This window comes from Liolophura sinensis, chromosome 13 (genome assembly GCF_032854445.1).
Source record: "Liolophura sinensis isolate JHLJ2023 chromosome 13, CUHK_Ljap_v2, whole genome shotgun sequence".
NCBI classification, from domain to species: domain Eukaryota; kingdom Metazoa; phylum Mollusca; class Polyplacophora; order Chitonida; family Chitonidae; genus Liolophura; species Liolophura sinensis.
In genome coordinates, this window is record NC_088307.1 from 23,726,050 (window position 1) to 23,744,808 (window position 18,759).

Here is an 18,759-nt window from a genome sequence, read left to right on the forward strand (position 1 = left end):
GGGGCTGGTAGCTGATGACAGTTGGCGAGCGAAGCAGACTGGCCTGTGAAACGTCGCGCCGATATTTGGCCGTGCATCTACAACTCGCTTCGGGTCACTATGCAAGGGGAATCGGCCTGAATCATTTGTGCACTGGGCGACAGTCGGAAATGGAATGTGTAGCGAGCAGAATGACGGGTAGACAGTACATCTCCAGTTAGTTTTCCTTCCAACTGCTTATCTTCTGAACTCCTCGATTCGGCTGCTGTCGTCGGAAAGAGCTGGAAATCTCCTCAGCGGCCGTGAAAAATCATGGAATCGCTGCATACAAGGGCGATTTCGCCACACAGATCTTGGATTTACCAGCAATCTTCTGTGTTTGTGTGGATTATCTTCTCGTGGATTATGTGTTGTGAGTGTTTCAAAGAGAAAAATCTGACGATCGGTGGTATATTCCCCATGGTTGGCGGTTGGGGCGGAGGAGTCGGATGCTTGCCAGCTGTGGAGATGGCACTAGAAGACATCAATAATAGCACGGACGTATTGCCGAACTACCAGCTTTGGATGGTGGGAAAAGACAGCCAGGTAAAATGGTGAAACTTTTGAACAAGGTTAATTCCCAAATGTGGTTTTGATCCAGTGTTGAGTTATGTATTCTTACTTCTGGTAATTTAATGCATGTTGGTATTTATTCATGCCATTCGTTTAATGATAGTTGATACAACACTGAAACATTTTATAATCACTAGTAGAAGTGTAGGGATTTTTAAGTTGAGGTTGCTGCTAGGTGGTAGAGTGCCAATTGGTAATATAGGTCTAGAATTGTCTAATAGCCTAATATTTAAAATGTAGTTATAACCTCAATTCAGGCATGCTCCTGCAAAATCAATAAATTAATTTTTGATGCTTTAATTGTGTATATGCACTTAAATTGATATTCATTTATTTCCTGTTTAAAGAATTATTTGCATTTGATTGTCTTGAACTGTTACCAGAATTAAACTTAAGTGATATCTAAGTAAACATACATGTAGTAATTAAATATTCAGGCAGATAAATGTTAATCAAAAGACATCCCAAATTGTACTTTCATATGTACATGTACATGTATGTGCCATAAGCCTATAGGCAGTTACACAACCAAATATTTCCTTCATCCTACACGATTCAAGTACATATGTACTTGCATACTTGTGTGGCATACATGTACATGTAGTCATCCTAGAGCATGGATAGAAACTCTAGATTTTCCTAACTTGTCTGACAGATAACAGTTCAGGAAGTCTCGGAGACAGATTAATTGAAGATTACCTTGAGTACTGTAGGAACTGTTGTCTCACCTTTGCAACAGTGCCTGTCGGACTTACATGTATATGCAGAAAAATATCAAACATATCAAATGAACTTCTGCACAGTTACATGTGATAGGTGTGATTGTCTTGGACTTCTAAAGTACGTGAGATTCTAGTTTGTCTAAATTTATTATATTCTCTTAATTCATAACATTCGTTGATTGAGAGACTTCTTTGGTGAATATGGGAATGATATTTGTGCCATTACACGGATTCTATGTGATAGGATACAGAATATGTGGTGTTGGTAATCTTTATGGTTGAAACTAGATAGGGCTACCGTATACTGTATCTGTAAACCTAGCTTACGTCTGTTACCAAGTCAATTGGTAAAACAGCAATCAGTTTGCATTGATAATATTGCTTTCAACATTATGTTGGTCACATTGTCACTGTGTCTACTTATGACTTGCTTGTTTTAATGCTGATATAAATGTCAATGTTTATGATGCTGCATCACTAAAATGCTGTGCTGAAGCTGCCTGACATACAATCACAGTATAAAACTGTCGCTGGCCCACCCGGTGCATTGCCTGTGTTTTATATGTTAATTTTCAAAACCTTCACTGTACTAAATTTATAATCTTCAGCGTGACCTGACTAAATCTGACTTGAACCCACTGCTTTCTAACATGCAACACTAACTTTTATAAGCACAAGAGTGCAGTTATTGGAAAAGTATAAACCTAAATAATATGTACATTTACATGAAGGGCACTTAATGCAGGGTATAACATGAAAAATTTATTGGACCTGTAAATTTTATATTGTATGTTTGCGGGTCTCCGTGGCCTAGTGATTAGAATGCCAGTGTGGCACAATCACTCGGAGGAGCCTCTTGCCAATGCATGCAATTACATGTATATATAGTGTTCAGCTATATATTTATCAGTATTGGATTTCAACACCATCGTATTCCAGATGCGAACAGTGCACTTTCACTTTCTACCACACGCTTCATTGGATGGTTTCATTTCCATGTACAGGTATTTTGCATCTTTGAATACACATGCGAAAGGTCAGCATGTATTTATGGGCCCATAATGAATGGTCATACCTTGGATTAATTCAGGTTATGTAATATGCGTGCATATATCACAATGACATGTTCATGTCTCTACTTCCTGCTGGGAATTGCTCATAGGAATCAATACATGCATGCTGCAGTAAACATAATCATTTCATTTAGCATAACTGTGGTATGACTTAATTATGAACGTATTGTATTACCATACAAGCAGACATCTGTAGTTTTGGAACTATCCATGGTAAACGACCTAATATTTTGCCCACAAAAGAGCCTTTTTAGAGGCAAATATGCGTCATAAAATGCATTGTGCGCATAGGGTTAGATGGTTGGGAGGTGGGGGGGGGGGGGGATTTTTGTGTCTTTGAGACGCCCTATTCTGACAAACTTAACACAAGACAGATGAGATAAATAAGAGAAAACTGGAAATGAAATGATTTCATATTCTGGCTAAATCTTTGAAATATACGTGTATTTTTATTATTATGCTGAAAGTGGCATTTTTCCATTAGGATATCATTGAAATAAAACTCACGTCTCCATGATCAATAATACTCTCAGTATAGATATCAGGTTAAGTGAACAACTTAAGTGATGGAAAATATTTTAGTTCATTTACTGTAATATATAGAACTGCAATAATATAGATGTAACTATGGCATTAAACTACATCGTCCATGTTTCATTTTCTCCTCAGATACATATGTATCTGTTGGCTGTAAAAGGCCCTTGGCATGCTTGGTGCAGTTAACTTTGGCTCTTTATAATTGCTCCATTTCTACATATAATCAGGGCACAATGATGCCAGACAATGTTAAACTGCAGTCATGACCAAAAATAACAAGGGACCTTGCATGCATGTATGTCGTATGTGACATATATTAAAGGAGAAGGAATGATGCCAAAATCAGATGAAAGAGCATCAAAGCTTATTTGCAAATATGATCTTTAATATTTTTTGGATTTTTTTTTTTGGAAAGAAAAGGGTATTTGAAAATATTTTTGTATGGTGGGTATTTGGAACCAACTTTTGGTATTTATTGTTCTTACATAATAATGGTTTTAAGAAGGATGTGATGCATGTCTAATAAATTGTTTGAATGTAAATTTGTTGTTTATATAGAAACATATGCATTTAACCTATATTATGATGATATTTATGAACATATTAAAATATAAATATCATCCAAATTGAGGGTTAATACATTTGTTAGCTGAAAAGAACAAATTATAGTGCAGAAATATTTATTAAACCTGTGTTACATCTTCATTTATGACATTATTAATCAAAGACTATAAATACCAAAAGGTGATCCCATATACCCACCGTAGAAAAATTATTTTCAAGTGTCTTTCTCAGCTTGTAGTCATGGACAAAATTTTAAACCATTTACAGCATTGCAGATGAGATGTAATAAATGTGATGTAATAAATGTAATGTAATAAAACCAGATCTAGTAGCAATACAGTTATATCCCCACGAACAAATCATAACGAGAACTGTTCAGTTAGAATGTGTTGCTGAAAAACCATTCTGTATTAAGGTCAAGAATCCCATTGACAATCTTGGCAAAGAATCCGAATAATGGCATTTTAAAGGACAAGGGCACTTAATTTTTTAGTAGAAGCCTCCGTTGGCTTTTAGAGTTATTGGAAGCTGTTCACCCATGGGTCCCAAGGTCTAGGCACTTTATGCAACATCGTGAAGTCGACTGTGCACTGAGCATGTATGCACCTTTCATTGCCAGCCTATGGAGGCTTTCACGCTGAACTGCCTTTTCTAAACTTTGAAATTTCCTGTTTTTGTGTCTGTGTGACATGTATACGTGTATTTTCGTGAAATGTGCAGCACAGTGGGCAGTTGGATAGAGATACATATATTTGCATGTAACGTCCTATTGGAAGCGTCAACATGCCTCGGCAGTATTACATGTACATGTACATGATCATGTTAGGCTTTAGCACAAAATAACAACCCAGCTAGCCTGTACCATGTTAGAAATGAATGGCTCAATGTACTTTGGCTCAATCAGCCTTCCCTCCTAGCTTCCCTTTCCTCTTGTTAATATAGTTCGAGCCATAAGAAGTGATTTGTCTCTGAGCCATGTGTGTGATATAGCAATTTAATACTATATGGTTACTCATTTAAGGTTCATTGAAACTTCATTATTACTTGTATAATTTATAGCTTGATGCAGATGTATATGTAGGCAGAGCTCGGGCCTCTTTCACAAATTGTCATAAGTCACATTTCTTGAAGCTTTTTTTTTCATAAAGGACGTCGAGGTTATAGTGCCATAAGTCTGCATCTTTTGCAAGAAAAGTTATGAAAAAATGGATTTACGAAGTTTTGTAAATGTGGCCCCAGTACATGGGAGGGTTTTACAGCAACCTGCGGATGGTCGTGGGTTTCCCCTGGGCGTTGCCCGGTTTCCTCCCACCAAAATTATGGCCGCCATAAGTGAAATATTCTTGAGTATGGCATAAAACACCAATCAAATAAATAAATAAATAAATGTGGCTCCTGAACTGTGGCAATGTTACAACTGGCAGCTTAATTTTGAGAATATTGACACTGATTGGATTTGTTTACTTAAGAGCATAAAGTGTACAATATAAGAAGGTAAAATTGCATGTATTTCAAACAACTTCTTCAAATGACAATTTTTTTTTTAATTCTAAATTTATTTTGATCATAACAAATTCATTTGTTACAAGAGCATATTTATGATCATTTTTAAGTGCTTCTTGATTACAAGCTGGATACTTCATGTCAACAAAATCAGTCAATTAATTGTGATCTTTCCGTGCAAAATAAATAAATAAACTTTTTCTAGCTGTCACAGATTTGAAAATTGAATGAATGAATGATAAACATGTTTCACATTACGGAAGTTGATACTCCAGGTTATTTACAGAACACAACATTCCCAGGAAGAAGAAAAAAAGCAGCACCTCATTGAATTCTGGCTACAATTCTACAAAAGTCTGTGTTTAAACCCTTCTAATCAATCAGCCAATGAAAATAACTGACTACGCAGCTTTAAAACATGTTTGTTATTCAGCTCTGGTCGCTCTGTCTTGTTTAAACTCGGCGAGGCTCGAAGGCTTGTCCTCCCCAAGGGATAGGGTTAGGGGTATTTCAGGGTCGTTTTCTGTCAGCTTATCGCTGGGACACAACACCGCATCCGTCATGTCATTATCTGAGGAGGTTGAACCATCATCTCTCTTTGCCGTGAAATCCACCATTTGTTAAATTGACAGCTAGCTGTGAAGGACTATCAGTGATTTGCAAAGTTGATAGATAATTTCATTTTAGATTGTCTGGTTAAATACAGTGCATCAGTGACAGGTAATTGCGTTAGTTATCATTTTTAAATTTCATGGCTATTAATTAAACTGGAAGGTTATTACACATGTCTATGCCTTTCAAAATGCACCTTACATAGAATAAAACTACAATATTGTTTTCAGAGGCTTTTGTCATCTTAAATTCCGTACATTTCTAGCGAATACAAATTTCTTAAAATTTAGTCTACAAAGAAAAAAATGAAAAAATTGTTTTTCAAATGATATTTAAAGGAAATATTAAAATTAATCACATTTTGACGATTCAGCTACTAGCTTCACTTGTGGTGGGTGTAACAGTGATGTGGCATATAAGGATACTATTCAATAAATGAACAGGCAACCCCGAGACATTGCCCTCTACCATTCTACAAAGAGGCTACAGGCTGGCTAGTAGCACACTGTTGGGGTGCTCATGTAGGCCAACAATTGCTACAGTATGCAGTCAATATCTGCATAGATGATGTAGCTACATGTATTATTAAGCAACTGTAGAGACTTGATAACACGCATACAAATGCTACATTTACCAGTGTTGATTTTCAAACAAGGCTGTAAACAAAGCATTGTGTGTTTTTGTGAAGACGGTGACAGTTGTCAAGAAACCGTTCTATGTATCTGTGTTAGTCTAGTACATACATGCTCATGTAGTTACTGTTGGTGGGTACATGTTTGAATGTACGTGTACATTTGCACAGCTGTATCAGACAAGAGAGCTGAGGCCTAACTTGATTTGGATTGGGTTTGAGAACAGCTTATTCCAGGAAATTAACCAGCCTAATTGGTACTGGCATCGAGTATGAGATGACTATTGGGTACTGATGGACCTCAGTGCAATCAGTATGAAGGGGAAAGGTCACTATAGTTCAAGGCCGTGAGCAGCTGTATGTGTGCATGCTGTACCAGTTTGTACTGACATATACTCATGCAGACTTTGCAGCATTTTAATTCCTTGATTCAGCATGGTACCATATATAACTGCAGGAAGACTTTTGCAGGAATCTTTTACTAGCTGATTTTATCCATTTTCATCTATCTTACATATATCTGATATACATGTGCACCTGTTCACCATCCTTGCTTCATATCGGAGCACAGTAACTCTTTAGCAAATTTCTGTCATCGCAGTGTGAATGATTTCTTCTAGCGACATATAATATATGATTGATAATTTTTTTGAAAACTACATGGCTGCTCTGATATTGTACCTTGCTAAGAAATAAAATTGAAATATAAAGAAACAAACTATTAATAAATATATTTTAAAAGGATAGACTTATGTATAAAATATGCTGTGCTGTACAAAAAAGTGAGATTTAATCACTATTTTAAATTCATATACAAAAGACTTTAATTTATCTCTGCATGCCAGTAACTTAATTGCCAAAGGTTGATGGTTCATTGCAGAAATCCATATCTGATCACCTATAAATACTGGCCACCATTGGAAAGCTCTTGAGGAATTGCCAAAAAAAATTTCAGTATGGTGTTAAAGCAACCATCAAATAATTATATGAATATTAAATATATTGTAAACACTTATTAAGCAGTGTCTGGTGTATCTGGCATGATGCTGTGCATGCTCTTCAGTGGTGGAAGCACTTTGGTGGCATGGACTAGCACACCATAGGAAGACATAGTATGGACTGGCACACCACAGGAAGACATAGTATGGACTGGCACACCACAGGAAGACACAGTATGGTCTGGCACACCACAGGAAGACACAGTATGGTCTGGCACACCACGGGAAGACACAGTATGGACTGGCACACCACAGGAAGACACAGTACGGACTGGCACATCACAGGAAGACACAGTATGGACTGGCACGCCACAGGAAGCCACAGTATGGACTGGTACACCACAGGAAGGCACAATACGGACTGGCACACCACAGGAAGACACAATACGGACAGGCACACCACAGGAAGACACAGTATGGGCTGGCACGCCACAGGAAGCCACAGTATGGACTGGTACACCACAGGAAGGCACAATACGGACTGGCACACCACAGGAAGACACAATACGGACTGGCACACCACAGGAAGACACAGTATGGACTGGCACAGGAATACACAGTATGGACTGGCACACCACAGGAAGATACAGTACGGACTGGCACACCACAGGAAGACACAGTACGGACTGGCACATCACAGGAAGACACAGTATGGACTGGTACACCACAGGAAGCCACAGTATGGACTGGCACACCACAGGAAGGCACAATACGGACTGGCACACCACAGGAAGACACAGTATTGACTGGCACACCGCAGGAAGACACAGTATTTACACACACACACACACACGCACAGTGCATGTATATGATTTTTCGTAATATGACTGCAAAATTGTTAAGTACAAAATTGTAAAGTAACCTTAAGCACACATGTACATGTACACTTACTGTACTTAAAAGCAAATGCAAAAGCATATATATTATTACAAATCAACATTAGGTAGGGATACGTTAGGTAGGGGTAACAAAAATTGTATATAACTGTAACATGTACATGTACTGTACAGTGGTATACATGTAGGAGTGGGACTTACACAGACAGTTATGTAAACTGTGTTCATGTGTGATACCACCAGTAGGTGGCAGACATCTTGATATGCAAACTTAGCCGTGATGCTATCAGCCCAATGAAAAGTGGCAATAGAAGCTTCGAATCTGTCCCCCCGATCAGTCCACGGCTAATGACATGGTTAACATCTGGGGGGACAGTTCTTCCCCTCTAGCACGGCTGCTCAGGAAATTTTGGACATTGCGATCTATTATGGAAAGCGAAATTGATCCCAGCTTTGAGCGGATTGGATGAAGTCGCCGTCGGGCATGGTAGTGCTCTGATTGCAGACAAGAGTGTGGAGATCACTCACCTGATCTGTGGATGGTTTTCACTGCGCGACATGGCTGTTGGTGACTTGATTCATTACAGCTTTTTTGCTATATAACAGCCTGGTAGTTGTGCGCACACCTTCTACTTTATTTTTACATGTAAATGTTATACAGCGTATTTGTACATTATTGGCCTGTATAAGGTGATAAATTTATACTTCTTGTTCTAAAGCTTGGGAGGTTAATTGACCATTTTGTAAAGCCATGCAAGTTTGTAATCTCAGAAATCAACATGTCTATTAATTATAGTACTCTAATTCTTCAACCTTTTCAACTGCCACTGTGACCAAAATTTTGAAACATTCTGGGAGAACTGTGGGGTGTAGAGAAATAATTTGCACAGTTTTATCAAGCTTGCATCTTTAGTGACACACACAAATGATTTCTAGCATCATTTTTTTAATAATTGTGTACATAAGTTCCACTGAAATAAGTGCTTCGGAGGCCAAAAAGGTTATAGTAAATGCAATGGCATCTCATGTAGGAGACCAGGGTTGAAGAGTTGGGTCTTGCGTTAGAAAATTAGGCCATGGCTTAAACGTTGGCAGTCTTGGTTCTTCTGCATTTGGCACTTAAGGCATAAAAGGGTGTGTCAAGCACAGTGTAGCCTCGCTTTGAGATGCCTCGATATAGTGCCCATTCAGATATAACGTCACCCAAATCTTCTCCCTCAAAAATCTTTGGTGTACTTTCATGTGAGAACAGCTAAAATTGCAAATGAATAAAAAATTCTCACCATGAAATATACATAATGCAACATCTTTTGCTTCCTTTCCTTTTGTTGGTGTCTGACACGTTTTATTTGATATTTTAAGGTTTTGAATATTATGTGAGTATATGCAAAAAGAAATGGATTTTTCTATGAATAATGGAAACTGTTGTAACTAGTTAAATTTCCTTGCAAGCGAGATTCCAAACATATGTGACGTTTGATGTTGCAGCATTACTTCTGTGTGTGTATGTGTGATTTATTTATTTGATTGGTGTTTTACGGCGTACTCAAGAATATTTCACGTATACGACGGCGGCCAACATTATGGTGGGAGGAAACTGGGCAGAGCCTGGGGGAAACCCACGCCCATCCGCAGGTTTGCTGGCTGACCTTCCCACGTGCGGCCGTAGAGGAAGCCAGCATGACCTGGACTTGAACTCACAGCGACCGCATTGGTGAGAGACTCCTGGGTCATTGACATGACTCGTGGGACAATGCTGAGATGCTTGTGTTCAGTACGTGAAAATTTGTGTACCGTGCAATGTCAAATACTAGTTTATAGTAAACTAACAATAAGAAAACATTTGACAGAACACATTTTGCATCAATAAACTTTGTTCTGTGTGAAACTCGTGATCTGTAGGTAAGATAAACTGTAGCTCCATACACTGGATCCCAAGGTCATTTCATTATAGTGTGATGTAGCCTATGACATGCTCAGGAACCTGTCCCCAAAGCGGTGCGCCATAGCAAGGCTACACTTTTAAAATAATAAACCTGGAGTACATCTGCCCTCATTCCTCAACTTTTTAGCATATGAAAGAGCAACTATCGGTGCAATTTACGCACATTTGTAATTAGATTTTGGAGACAAAACTACATTGGTTGGAATTGCCAATTTCAGGCCTCCATAAAAAGCATAATTGTACCAGTCTACACACAACAATTCCTTCAGGATAGGCTTGAGTAAACAGTTTGCAATCTTGCAAAAGGGTTGAAGAATTACATTGGTATACTGTATTTGTCTAATGACGGACGTCATCAGTTTGATTTCTTTGGTATGATGTTTCAGTGATTTATTTATTTATTTGATTGGTGTTTAACGCGGTATTCAAGAATATTTCACTTATACGATGGCGGCCAACATTATGGTGGGTGGAAACCCACAACCATCTGCAGGTTGCTGACAGACCTTCCCACGTACAACCGGAGAGGAAGCCAGCATGAGCTGGACTTGAACTCACAGCGACCACATTGGTGAGAGACTCCTGGGTCATTATGCTGCGCTGGCGCGCTAACCAACTGATCCAAGGAGGCCCCTGTTTCAGTGATAAAGCACTATAAACATGTTGCACATGCTGTGGTTCAGACTGTTTCTTTGAACATGACGAACCACAAGCATACACCCAAGACAAATGAAAAACTGGCCCCGATAGCACAGTTGGTAGAGCGTCCACTTCAGGGGTGGTATATTCAGGATCAATCCTGGCTCGAGTCACACCTAAGACTTTAAAAGAGGAAGTTGTAACTTCCTCGCTTGGCGTTCAGCATGGAGAGGATAGTGCAACGACTGGTTGACCCATATCAGTATAATGGCTCAGGCGGGGCGGCTTACATGCCTTCAGTTAGGCGTCTCAGTGAAGCAGCACTAAATAAAAGAGCGGTGGAAATCAGTCCTGGTAATTCTAAGTTGAATACATGTACATGTATATATGTTAGTCCAGTGCCAGCAGAGCTGTTCCAGATTCTTATATTATATTGACAAGCTATCAAACTTTAGAAAAGTCTTCCTCGTTCATGTCAGTGTTGTCTGGTGCTCAGAAGTAAGACACTAATTGTGATTCCAGTCGTGCCTGTCATTGTGTCTCTTCTTACAAAGGTGTCATCATACGCAAAGTGCCATCATTAGCAGCTGTGTAAATTACTATCTCTATAGAAGAATGGGCCATGTAGAGCGGAGCTGCTGAAGTTAAAACCCAGTTTTTCCACAGAGGCAATAAAAAAAAAAAAAACTGGCTGCCGTAAATGTTCTCTCAAATCAGTCTATTGGTCAATCAATCACTCTAAAGCCTGCATATTTCCTGGGGGCGCCGGACTCAGGGATAAGTGACACTTGTTAACGGAAGTTTGACCGTCACGAGTCCTAAGCAAATTTTTACCGAAAGTTTTGCCTTCAGGGAGGAGATAGGGGGATAACGGCCGCATTGATCGCTTCAGTTCGTTTGTGGCCACAGCGTTAGGCTCTGGCTGAGGGATGGTGGGAAGCTAAGGCCACTGCCAAGGAGAACAGCAGACCATGAGCGTTAAAGTGGACCAGCCATTGATTACATACAGGCTGAAGATTTATCCCGGGCACTGCAGCTTGCTGCCAATCCCACTCTAATTACTAGAAGCTTGTAGCAATTTCATACTGACCAGTGTTAGTCCCGCAGGTGAATCTGAAAGAGAAGACGGCCCAAGGGAGCGAAAATTGGGAATCCGTGCAGTGTTAGGAAGAGGTTTAGGGTGGGGTGGGGCGTACAGGGGAGAGAGAGCAACGAGGATATCAAGAAGAAACCGATTTGAATTAAGGACACATGGTTCAATGTTCTATGTGTACATGAGGGAATTCATGTCACAGTTTTAATCTTCTAGGAGTTTTTCCTTTCGAATGATAGATGCATATTGTGTTGACGATAAAGCAGAGTGCGGCGATTTTGTTCATGCTTTAATTTTTCATTTATAGACTTCTATTAATTTTATCAGATTAGTAATAAAAGAGCTGTTGTTCTTTTTTTGGCACATGTACATGTATGTTGTATTGTTCACTTCGAAAAGAGAATGAATGTGCATAGAGGCTTCTGTGGCTTAGTAGTTAACGTGCTAGCGCAGCACTTTGACCCAGGAGCCTCTCACCAATGTTGTCACTTGCTGTGGGTTCAAGTCCAGCTCATGCTGGCTTCCTCTCTGGTCGGATGTGGAAAGGTCTGCCAGCAACCGGCAGATGGTCGTGATATTTGGTTCTCTTCCACCATAATGCTGGTCATTGTCATATAAATGAAATATTCTTGAGTATGGCAGAGAATTATAAAGTATAAATAAATACATGTAGGCAGTGGGTACATGTATGCCACATGTATTCAGTATACATACATGTAAGTAAAAATCGATCTGCAACAAACTTCATTTAGTAATAAAAATCGTGTAATGGCAGCAAATAATCTCCGTCAACCACTTATTGCCAACACGGCTAGTTAATTTGCATGACGTGGTGGTAAAATAATAAGATCACCATAGCGCTTACTGTCCTTGATGCATAAATTAAAGATACATTTATGTGCTCCATGTATATACTTTCCCACTCACCCTTCTGCATTTGTTCACGTTTGTCTGTATACGTATATATATATATATATATATATATATATATATAGGGAACACCTTGAAATAGGATTGCGTGGGATTCCCCTAGGCTCTGCCCGGTTGCAGCTCACCATAACACTGTCTGTCGTCGTACATGTACATGTATAAGTGAAATGTTCTTGAGCAAGGCGTTATAAAACACTGGAAAGTACACACACATGTAGCATCAGGATAGCCACCAAAACTATACATCTGGAAATACCTCTGATACCTCCTGAAGCTTATACAGGTACAGTAGTCACTATACAGTATATAGTGGCATATGAACTGTCTTGAGTTTCATCTTCAGCACCAAGCAGTGCAGTACTTACAGAAACTGTCACCAGAATGCTGCAGTTTTGCCTTGGTCATGCAGTGGCCTAATGGGGCATTTTTTTTACATGTATAGATCAAGTGGGCATAAAAAAATGGGCTGTACTTTGACACTTAGTAATCTCAGAAACCCTCTTATGTCAGCTTCTAAAAATTTACTCACTCAAAAGCCATTGTGTCCTAAGTATACAGACTAAATTTCACTAAATTTCATTTTCATCCTTTAAGATTTTTGTTCATAGGACCAAAATTAAAATAGAGTCAAAAATGCATGTTCTGGATATTTCAAAATGATGTTCTACCTTGTTTGACTTGAAAAGGTGATCAATTCCTTGTCTGCCACAGAGAAAACCATCTTGATTCAGCAAAACTTGTGCCTATCTGGTAGAAGGGTTTCACTAGAACCAAACAGTGTTTCCAGACGACATTTGATTGACGCCTGTCACACAGGTGCAGCGCGCGCTCTACTCATGACACCTGACAGGTGAGGCAATGTGGGTCACCGGAACATGCGTTTTTGAGGTTATGTTTTCATTTTAACCCTGTGTACAGACTACTCAAGCTATGACCTTAAAAATTGGTCAGTATATTAATGAAATCATGCCATTTGAATGTCTAAAGTTTGAAAAGGTTTGAACAAACGATAATGGAGCGCTGCAGCATTAAAGTACGGCCCATTTTTTTTTATGCTCACTCGAAGATTGGCATATGAATTGTCTTGTTTATTTTCATTTTCAGCACCAGTTAGTGTGCTTCTTACAGAAACCTCCACCAGAATGCTAGCTGCAGTTGCTGTGGGCATGCAGTGGCCTAATGGAGGCATTTTCTTACATGTACTTCTGCTGGAGCCTTGTAGAGTACAGTAGTATGGTAGAGAACTGTTATGTCTATCATCAATCATGAGGTTAGCTTGTCAATACCCCCTACCACATCAATACGTTCTCACGCTCCATGACTTAAGGGAGACTAACCCACTTTTCCTCAGGCTGACCCTGCCCCCTAGTGGGAAAAAAGGGCAGCGAGGGCTTTTAGGCCGAATTTGGCCATCAGCCAGGTCTTGGGTTCTGAAATATCCTCACTTGACCCCAATAAACACAGAGATCTTCTTATCCAAGTAGCAATTCACATGTAATTATGTTGCTTTGTGGTCAGATATATCATTCTGTAGTGCCTGTTAGATGGAGCATAGATTTAGTCATGCATGTGTGCACATGTACATGTATTTACATGCACATCATGCTGGCTTCCTCTCCGGTCAGAAGGTCTGTCAGCAACCTGTGAATGGTTATGGGTTTCCCCTGAGTTCTGCCCGGTTTCCTCCCTCCGCAATGCTGGCTGCAATTCTGTATGTGAGATATTCCTGAGTACAGCATAAAACACCAATCGAATAAATACATAATTCTATAGCCCTCAACTGTTTTCGTATTACATTTAAGGAAGACGCTCAAAGACTGTAAATGTCATGTTTTACACCCTTTGGAGGGTATGCACATCGTATGTCTGATGACGTAAATAGAACGGACAAGTCTACTATATCACTGGATGTTGTTTTTGCTGACAAAAATGGATGGGTAGATATCACATGCCACATGTGACAGAACGTCTCGCAACATTGTTAATTTCATCCCATCATTGGCGAAAAGTATTGTGATGTCATGATGCAACAAAAAGGTTAAACTTATGTAACCAGTATATGGGGGATGATTTGCAACTTAATATTTCATTCCCAATATACATGTAGGAAACTATGTCACAGAAAGATCGAACATGTACATGTACTAACCAGTGTGCTGCAGACGATATGTAAACAACACTTTGCAGGAGAGTTCATTTCGTGGTAAGAAACATATCATTGTTGAAAATTACAAGTAGGTCAGTACCGATGTATATTTCACTGTCAGAACACTTTACAGATTATTTCTACTCCTGCCGTCAGTTTGATACTCGTTCGAACTGAAATCACTGACTATATAGACTGGCATCTTTTGTCTGGAAACAATGGTTTTAGCCTGGTGTGAATGATGTTGCAGGCTGTGTGCTATTTAGAAGATAACTTCTCTATGATCTTCCAACACTACTTTGTATGAGGTGACAGTGTTTATTTGACTGGAGGTTTTCTTATTTAATAACGTATTACCCATATTAGATGTTTTGGGGAGGGTTATAGAATCAAAATAATGTTACCTGCAGTTTTATAGTCAATATAATAAGGTGGACGAGGTCCAAAAATAATAATCTTGTCCACCTTTTTGATCATAAAACTGCCTCTAGGCACCTGTAGCAGGTACGTTATTTCTTAAATTTGCATGGTCTATACATTGTGTTATCAGGAAATTCAGTATTCAATCAAAATTATGATCATCCTTTAAATTTCATTTCTTTGACATAGCCAGACCTTAGCAGAGAAAATAGGGCCTGTCAGCAGGGAATTCTTTATATTTTTTATTCTGGCTAAATGAAAAAGACAGGGATTCCAAAGAAGTATAAGTTTTGAGAGAAAAATTCCTCCCAAAAATACCAAGATCAAAAAATTTAGGAGTTCTGCACAGGACATATTTATAATGATGACGTAAGATCTGAAAACGTTATCAAGGTACGCCATGCAGATACTCCCTGTATGTTTCTTGTAGTCTTCAGCAAACCCTCACATTTAAGTACATGGTGTACAAATGTAGCTGGTTAACGTGGTCAGTGATGGGCTGATCGTCTTTAGACATGGACGGCATAGAGTTTGGGTGTTTAATAAACTCAGCTTACTTTAATAAACTAATTTTTTTCTTCATGAATAGGCTTCATTATGGGATTCTCAGGAATCTGACCTTCAATCATGTGACAAAATTTTCATCCAGCTTTGTTGCTGTAAGTACGATGTAGGTACATGTAATTTTCATCCAGCTTTGTTGCTGTAAGTACAGTGTAGATACATGTAGGTAATATGCTTTTGAAGCTCATTATTTAGGGTTTGAATTAAACCAAAAGTCAAACTGGACATTTAAGGACCAGTACTATCTGAGATCTGCTGGTCCAACCACCAGTTTACTGGTCCTGACACAAAAAGATTTGTGTTTTTCTGATTTTTTGCTCAACTTGGAACTGCTAATCACAAATCATTTATCATTCTCAGTGGACGCAAATTTAAAATTTTGACATAAAAATACAACTCATTATATGGATTTCTGTATTGCTGCCGATGCAAGGTTCTTCAAATTTTTGATAGACTTTACACCCTCATTTCTCGATAAGACATTTTTCTCTTAGAAGTTCTTGTTTTTTCTCTACTGGATTGTCGGAACAATATCTTACAAATCTACTGGTTGGACAGAAAATCCACTGTGGACCACCAGACCAGTGCAAATCTTGATCCCCAGTACTAGAATGTGTTTAAAGGCCAGTGTATCTGTAGATTGTATTAGTTTGTATCCAACCTTTGGCACGATTTGGCTGAAATATTGTCTACATGGCATTAGGCCACAATCATTTCGTTATTTGTATCCAATCCAACATTAAAAGTTGAATTCCTGTCTAACTTTAAAAATTGAATTGCGTCCTGTACAGTGTATGATGTCTGAAACAAAATCACGAAGACAGACATTCATTAGTTTGTTGATGGTACTACATTGTATACAAGGATATGTCTTGGCCAATATCATATGTATGTTCACCAATGTGGTCAATGTGAGCTCAAGTGAGTAATCGAGGGCACAAAAATATGTATCCTTGAGTACAGTGGAAAAATTAAAATACCAATCAAATGTACAAATAAATATGTATTTACTTGGAAGTTCTCGTGCTGAATTATTGACATTGCAGGCAGTTGGCCTCAGCCTGTCTGGGGTTGCATGCTCTTGGTAATTTGTTTGCAGATTAGCAGGAAAAGTCAGGCATTTTGTCTGATACCTGGATATGGGTGATTGTTTAATTACTTTCGGGCACTCTGGTTTTGATTCCTGCATGCATGGATTTTCATACTTCAGCAGTTATACAATATGTCTTCTCAGTTTAATTGAAATGCCTATAAAGCTTTTGCATTATGCTATGCTTATTGGTGGGCCAACAACATATTGCACATTGACATTTTGTGAGAAAACCTTTGAGTATAAAGTGCAAAAAATGTTGAGAATTTAAGGTAAGTTAATTATGTCCTAAACACCTTTCCACACCTATTTTTGAACGCGCTGTCTGCCTGCCTTTAAACCTTTGAGAACTGTCAGTCAGTGAGTGCTGTCAAATATATCCGAGAGGTGAAAAGTTTGGCTGAGTAAAGTGTATAGGAGCTAACATGTAAGGAATGGTACATGTGTGTGTATGGTTGGCTGGGAGTTTTCTGCTTGACCATGGTCTACCACAGCTGGAAGAAGTACTTCAGTAAATATGCACCTACTCAATCCAAACCAGGTGCATCAGTTCAAGCAGAAAATGACAGAATCATTGGTTTATGTTCCCTGGGGGATAAAACCACATACAGACATTAAACCCTGAGTCTCCAATCTTTTCACATATATGAAAAACCATCTTCCAGGGTAATTTGTGCACGTTTTGATTTTATTTTGGAGACAAAACTACACTGGCTGGTTTGGCCAATTTAGAGCTTCACGAAAAAATTTAAATTTTATTGATCTACACAGAGTAATACATTGTACTTTCAGAATATGCTTGCACCTTTGCAAACATGCGAAAAAGGTTTAAGTAGTGTTTGCCGTATTCACGTGCCACCTATTGTTAATAACATGGTATATATACATTTATTGATTTATTTGATTGGTGTTTTATGCCATACTCAAGAATATCTCACTGACATGACTTTGGCCAACATTGTGGTGGGGGGAAGCACTGTGCAGAGCCCCGTGGGAAACCCACAATTGTCCCACGAACGTGCTCTATATACATTGCACCACATATGTTGCTCTTGTGCAGGACTTTATCTGGTTTATTCCTGGCACTCCAGTTTAATATTCCTCCAAAAATAAAACAAAATAAATCTCATTGATATCATTGAAAATTCTTGAGTGAGTGAGTTTTTAAGGTCAACCGGATGTCAGACACATGGGTTACAAATGTTCGATCTTTCTGTGACATCATGACATCACAATTGCTTTCACCGGGAATGGAATGAAAAGTAACGTTCTCTCGAAAAGGGTGGTGGGACATGGGATGTATTGGATCCATGCGTTGGCTTACTTTCCGTCGGTATGACATGCATGTAAGTGTGTTTAGAAAAGTTTGTTAAAGGCCTATCTCTGGGCAGACTCTGCCCTTCTCCACCCATAAAATACTGACCACTGTGTTGTATGAGTGAAATCTTTTTGAGTATCACATTAAGACAACAAGACAAGATGAAAAGAAGAAAATAATACATGTTTTTTATCATTTTTTCCAGGATTCTGGTACATACATTTACATATGTGTATAGTAATACCATATACTTTATGATGATAATCAGTTCTGTATTCTTGCAGTATCGCCACAGTATGGTAACGGATCAGATTTCTTCTTGAGTATCACATTAAAATACCAGTCAGGAAAATAAAATATGAATTTATCATGTTTTTTAAGGATCTTTTATGTACAATGTGTTTAAACAGCCTTGTATTCTTGGTTTGCAACCTTACCAAATCTGGTAACGAATCCAATTTCAGAAACCACAGTATAAGTCCTCTATCCTGTACATGCACCTGTTTATTAACAGTTAGACAATGATCCTGTATCTTCTGTGCAGGTA

At 38.7% G+C, this 18,759-nt stretch overlaps 1 protein-coding gene across 1 annotated transcript in view; it reads left to right on the top strand.

Moving 5' to 3' along the window:
• The first annotated feature begins 53 nt into the window (after positions 1–53).
• Positions 54–18,759, top strand: part of LOC135480268 (gamma-aminobutyric acid type B receptor subunit 1-like) — a 122,494-nt gene continuing 103,788 nt past the window's right edge. Inside the window, exon 1 of the mRNA XM_064760062.1 lies at positions 54–564. Within this exon, the coding sequence (XP_064616132.1) occupies positions 292–564 (273 nt within the window). The 5' untranslated portion in view covers positions 54–291. The remainder of the gene's footprint in view (positions 565–18,759) is intronic.